Source organism: Lupinus angustifolius, unplaced genomic scaffold (genome assembly GCF_001865875.1).
Source record: "Lupinus angustifolius cultivar Tanjil unplaced genomic scaffold, LupAngTanjil_v1.0 Scaffold_271_33, whole genome shotgun sequence".
Lineage (NCBI taxonomy): Eukaryota > Viridiplantae > Streptophyta > Magnoliopsida > Fabales > Fabaceae > Lupinus > Lupinus angustifolius.
Genome location: NW_017727503.1, coordinates 1 through 6,828, shown reverse-complemented (window position 1 = coordinate 6,828; position 6,828 = coordinate 1). Strand labels below are relative to the sequence as shown.

The window sequence follows — 6,828 nt, the reverse complement described above, 5'->3', positions numbered from 1 at the left end:
TATGTTGTTAATAGAGAAAAATTAAAATTCAAAGAATCTGAACTGTAATATTAAAATTCAGTGCGAAAAATGTCAAAAAACTTTGATGAGGTGAAAAAATACAATTATTCTTAGATTAATGGTAAACATTAAATTATATAGATAGATTAAGTTAAAGAAATAATTTGAATGTGAAAAATGATTTCAATTTTATCTAATGTTCAATGACTATTACTTTTTAACATAACAAAACATAGATGTTGTAAACACTCAATTTTAGTGGGGTAGCGACATGAACCAATCACTAATTAATATTAAATTATTATTAGAATATAAAATATAAAATATATAATATATAAAAAGTAGGAAGAAAAATATGTGAGAAGGAGGTGACATGTGGCACGAGGGAAGGAGAAAGTGACATGTGGCATGAAGGGGAGGAGAAAGTGACATGTGGCATGAGGGACTCTTATCTTGATAATCACAATTATAGGATGTGCTAGTGATCATACTTCCTATTTAGGATGGTTACTGTTCTTTCCTAGAACACAAAGGTACGGATAATGGTTGATCAGCTGCTGAAGATGGAGAAGAGGATAGACGTCAAAGTAGCAAGGTGAGGTAGGAGAGCTGGAACCGCCGGTGGAGGTACCTGAAAAGGTTCTCCGACGATCAAGTCAGTGTATGAACTAAGTGTACGGGAATATGAGAATAATGAAGGCAGAGAGTGGTAGAGTGAGTAATGCTAAAGAGTAAAGAGGTTAAGATACTTCCTATTGGTAGAGATCCCTATTTATAGAAGGGAGAGTTGACTTTGGGCTCTTGGCAGGTGGTGCGACGCCGTGGCCGACCAAGGGTATTGTCGAGGGTTGCTTTTCAAGTGTCAGGCGGTCCGTCAGGACCGTACGCTGTGCCACTCTTGTCTTTTAGCCTGTGGTTGGTTTGGTAGCTGTTCTGCAACCTGTCTGTCTTGCTGGCAGGTGGGTTGATGAGGTACATGAGGCATGCCAGGGAATGTCTCTAAGGTCAACTTTGTCGGTCTCGGCACGTGGGACCTATCTCGGCGACCAAGCATGCGTCTCTTCGGTTCGCCGGGTAGGAACAGTTGCCCCTAGTCTGCCAGGATGCTGGGCGAGCATGTTGGGAGACTCTACACGAGCTTCGCTCGACTTGGATTACTTGCGGTGGAACAGTTGCCCCCAATCTGCCAGGATGCTGGGCGAGCGTGTTGCGAGACTCTAACGATCGTCAAACGACCTCTTTCAGGGTGGTCTGGCTGTATGAGATTTGGCGACCTGAGATTGAAGGGGCGTTGATTGAGCTGGCCAGGGCGCCAGGCGAGGACGGTTAGAGATGCCCCTCGACCCGGTGATTGTGTAACTGCGCGTATTGATCTACTGCGACCCTCCATATCTTCATCAGAATTGGTACGGTGTCCGACGCGGAACATCCAAAAGAACAGCTTTAGTGTGCAATGGATGCTCGCCGCCTTGCACATAATCTCAAACGCCCGAATGAACCCCCATGAGTTTGGAGTCAGTTGGCTAGGTGCAATCTGCAGGTGCACCAGAATTTGCATATCTCATTCCTCTAGGGGGAGGTGAAGCCCCAAGCGCCAGCAGTACGCCTTGTAAAGGAAGAAGGTGTATTTGCAGACCCTCTCCCCCGACCTAGGGGCGCTGGCCTCGAAACCATGGAAAGTTTCTTTGGCCACAGGTATGTTGAGGGGAGTCCCATAGGGGAACGTGCTAGGAGTTTAGAGCACCTCTCTATCAACCCACCAGTAGCGGGAATCCTCCCCGGCCATCTCCGCCGGAACGGGCAGTTGAGGAGCCTTTGCCTTATACGTCCTCAACGTCATGAACCTGCCATCACAAGAGTCATCAGACTCAGACTCAAAACTATCACTCAAATTGAACCCATACTTGGCACGCAGTGAGGCCAAGTAATCGTCAGCGCCTCTCCAGTGAAACTCTACACCTCCACCTCTGGGATGAGGAGGGACGACGCTCAACGGCTCAAGAACCTACACCAATGCATAAGACGAGGGCGGCGATTTTTGGAAACACGGTGGAGGTCCAGGAAGGATCTCCACGTCGGAATCAGACTCGTAATCACAAATGAAAACCATGAGAAACGAGTGTTACCTGGATTTTGAAGAAGCTGAAAATAGGAAGACTCCCGAAGAAGATCACGCTGGAAGCAAAGAAATTGCGGAAAGAATTCAGGGGTTTGGAAATACGTAAAAGAGAAAAAGCCATAAGACCCTCTATTTTTAGAAGAACGTGGACCATGGGCCCAATGGCCAGGCCCATCCACATTCTCATCAGGGCCGTAGAAAAACACTCAAGTGCAATCCAACGGAAACCCGAAAAACTAGGAAAATTCGGCGGAAACCAAAGGTAATGCCACGTGCAGGCATTTGAATGACCAGCGGTCACTCCCATGACACGACAAAGTTCGGCGGACATCAAGGGTCACAGTAGATAATGATGAAACGTCCCACTCCAACTGATATGTTACCCAAAGTCATTAATACCTACCACGTGGTGCGAGGAACCAAAGAGACACGTCATAAAATCTCAAGAAGCACCTAGCTGCTCAAGATAGATCAATACGCGCAGTTACACAATCACCGGGTCGAGGGGCATCTCTAACAGTTCTCGCCTGGCGCCCTGGCCAGCTCAATCAACGCCCCATCAATCTCAGATCGCCAAATCTCATTCAGCCAGACCACTCTGAAAGAGGTCGTTTGACGATCGTTAGAGTCTCCCAACATGCTCGCCCAGCATCCTGGCAGACTGGGGGCAACTGTTCCACCGCAAGTAATCCAAGTCGAGTGAAGCTCGTGTAGAGTCTCCCAACATGCTCGCCCAGCATCCTGGTAGATGGGGGCAACTGTTCCTACCCGGCGAACCGAAGAGACGCATGCTTGGTCGCCGAGGTAGGTCCCGCTTGCCGAGACCGACAAAGTTGACCTTAGAGACATCCCCTGGCATGCCTCTTGTACCTCACCAACCCACCTGCCAGCACGACAGACAGGTTATAGAACGGCTACCAAACCAACCACAGGCTAAAAGACAAGAGTGGCACAACGTACGGTCCTGACGGACTGCCTGACACGAGAAAAGCAACCCCCGACAATACCTTTGGTCGGCCACGTGTTGCACTATCTGCCAAGAGCCCAAAGTCAACTCTCCCCTCTATAAATAAGGAACTCTACCAACAGGAAGTATCTTAACATCTTTACTCTTTAGCATTACTCACTCTACTACTCTCTGCCTTTATTATTCTCATATTCCCATACACTTAGTTCATACACTGACTTGATCGTCGGAGAACCTTTTCAGGTACCTCCACCGGCGGGTCCAACTCTCCTACCTCATCTTGCTACTTTGACGTCTATCCTCTTCTCCATCTTCAGCATCTGATCAACCATTATCCGTACCTTTGTGTTCTTGGAAAAGAACAGTTATCTATTGAGTAATTAAGAATATCCATACATGGTTAATGTTATATTTTGAATAATCATTCTTTTTGGTTATATATTAACTAGGACATCTTAAATTGTAATTCTTCCTTGTTTTCGAATAATCATTCTTTGAAACTTCTTATGGAAACATATAACTTCTTTGAATTTGCTTGCAGATTAGTTACCTTGCAAGTTTATGGTTTATCTCTCTCTTTATTACCATCTTCACAACCGGAATACTCGAGATGAGGTGGAGTGGTGTTGGACTTGACGAGTGGTGGAGAAACGAACAGTTTTGGGTTATCGGTGGTGTCTCGGCGCATCTTTTCGCTGTATTCCAAGGTTTACTCAAAGTGCTTGCTGGAATTGACACCAACTTCACTGTTACCTCCAAGGCATCCGATGAAGACGGAGACTTTGCAGAACTCTACATTTTCAAATGGACAGCTCTTCTCGTTCCACCCTCAACTCTTCTTGTCATAAACCTGGTAGGGGTTATTGCAGGCATCTCCAATGCCATTAACAGTGGTTACCAATCATGGGGTCCCCTCTTTGGTAAGCTTTTCTTTGCATTTTGGGTCATCATCCATCTCTATCTCTTCCTTAAAGGTCTCATGGGACGCCAAAAACGAACGCCGACCATCGTTGTAGTCTGGTCCATTCTACTTGCGTCCATTTTCTCTCTGTTGTGGGTCCGAGTCAATCCCTTTGCTACAAGAGTCACCGGTCCTAATATTGAGGAGTGTGGAATTAACTGCTAGACCAAAAACAAAGATCTTTCTTGGGGGCAGTGTTTTGTTTCGGATTTTAAGTAGTTTTGGGTTTAACTTTTATGTATGTTTATGCATGTTCACGCCATGTGTAGTTTATATAGCAGATGCAGAAGAAATCAAACTAGAACTGAACTTTGTAAGGTTATTTTTTTGTATGCATGACTTTGAATGAATATGCTTTAAAGTTATATGGAGAAACTGTTATATGCTTTAAACTCATATTAGAAGCTTCCTCATATATAATGTAGTGTGTCACACAAATTTATATATAGTTCTACATGATGCTGTTCCTGATTCTAAAAAAAGAAAATAGGTGATAAAATTGGTGTCTAATAATATACCTGAGTGCAATGGAACAGCCATCGATGATGTCGTCCATGATATGTTGTAGATCTAACACAAACTGAGTGCTTCTTAAGAACAAACCTCAATAACAAGCTTCTGCAAAGTTATAGAAGATAATGAAGGGAAATGAAGGTTAGTAACTATAGAATAACTAGAAAGAATGAAAGATAATAATGTTGTACCATTAAGCATATAGAAAAGATGAAGGGGGAAGTGGATATATTTATAGGAGTCAATGGGGAATACAAAAAGGGTAATAGTAAGAGATAAAATTAATATGATTTAGTGGAAAATATTTATCCCAAGGTTTTGGTGTAGAAAGTTTAGAAAAGAAAAATATAGGGAAAAAAGGAAGAATGTGATAGATGACGTCATGGGATAGAAAGTGTGAAACAAAAAGAAAGATAAAGTGTAGAAAATTGGTTTAAAGTTTTATATGTTAGGTATATTTTAGATGAGGGTGAAGAGAAATAGAAGTTTTGAAACCCATCAAATTTATTTGAGAGATGTCAAAATATAACATTCTAATTTTATAGTTGAAACATTCATCAATTATACATAAAACTTTCCATGTCCTTAAGTAAATTTCAATAACTGGAATATAAAATGGAAGTGTTCTTCTGTCTTGTGATCCAATTTTCAATGTATTATTGATTATACGATTTCGGAAAAGAGAAAATGAGATTCTGATTTCTTCCACATGATTTGGAGTCACCAATCTTCTTTTTTGCAGTCAAAATGTATAAAAATCTCCTTTTTACCCAACTTGGAAAATATGGTCATTGAATCAAAATTCTAAGCTCAGTTCAGGAAATGTATTAACACCTCATCCTCCCTTATTAAAACAATATTCTCGCTAATTGTTTGAACTAACTATAATCTTAACTTATTTGATTAAAAATTAATTATATTTATATCTAACAAGAGTTATATTGTTCATAATTATCCTCACATATAATAGGAAAATTAAAATAGGGCTATCTTCTTTTGTTATTTTTAATCTTTTTGCAAAAAATATGTTGTACAATAAGGGTGACATGATGAAGAGACCTAGTAAAATTTTGAAAGATAGATATATTAATAATATTGAAAATGGGTTAGTAGAAAAATGTAAACATTTATGTTTAAGTATAACAATATGTTTTTGCTGTTAAAATACGTCCAACAAATAATATAACTTAATACCAATGTTCTAAATTGTAATTATGATCACAACTATATTGGTTTAGTGCACAATTATAAAAAAAATAGGGGAAAACATAGCTAATGCAACTATAATTATAGTTATAAGAGCAATTTAAAACTCTCCTCAACATTATTGGATAATGGATTATATATTTGACATACATCTTTATATTAAGTGGATGAAATTTAAACCCATGATAGTATGGGAATGTAAATTAGTCAACATGGTAGTTCAAATGAGTAAACTTTACATGATAGAGTTCCAATAATGTGAACGTGAATATGGCATTTGGCAATTGGTCAAAATAAATTCAATGAATGATATGGGTATCAAATTATCAATGGTACCAAAATTACATAAGTGGTTACAAACTTGCACATCCACCAGTACAAGACATTGAATCTACAAAAGAATTCTAAACATTTACAAAATGCTTCATGATTGATGAAAAGGATGAACTAAGCAGCAATTACATAGAGGCATATTGACCGGGTGGGATTTTAGCAACAATATCAGCAGCAGCATAATCAGTGATTCTTTTGACAAGTAAGTATATTTCATTTTGGTAGCAACACTCTTATATTTCATTTTGGTAGCAACACTCTTATATTTCATTTTAGTCAACTATAGAGTGACCCAAATGGTTGTCCATATTTGAAACAATCTAACATATTCATAACCAGGCCAGTGGCATGTTTCACTATTTCTGAACTGAGAATTTAGTGCAAGTCAAATTGGGAATAGAACTTTCATGTTTTAAATTCTGTCTTATATGTTGTTCCATAACAATGAAAATATAACATGTAAATTAAAAAAATCATTATATTGTTTTCGATTCATTATTATTGATATGAGACTGTCGCGCCCCGATTTTCGGCTACGCGACCTCTCGAGTCGCCACTACATTTTTTACTGTCAAAAATGTAGAAAAATCTTTTTTGGCCCAATTACCTTGGGCTTTTGGATTTTTGATATCCAGGTTCGGAAGTCGGTTACGGGGTAGGGAAGGTATTAGCACCCCACCCGCCCGCCTTAGGCGGTACCCTATACTAAACTACATGGATTATTATATT

The 6,828-nt window shown here is 40.1% G+C and overlaps 1 protein-coding gene across 1 annotated transcript; it reads left to right on the top strand.

Moving 5' to 3' along the window:
• Positions 1 to 3,585: 3,585 nt before the first annotated feature.
• On the top strand, positions 3,586 to 4,412 carry LOC109340867 (cellulose synthase A catalytic subunit 3 [UDP-forming]-like). The gene has a single exon (XM_019578630.1). The coding sequence runs from the start codon at positions 3,697 to 3,699 to the stop codon at positions 4,210 to 4,212; it is 516 nt and encodes a 171-aa protein (XP_019434175.1). The 5' UTR covers positions 3,586 to 3,696; the 3' UTR covers positions 4,213 to 4,412.
• Positions 4,413 to 6,828: the final 2,416 nt, after the last annotated feature.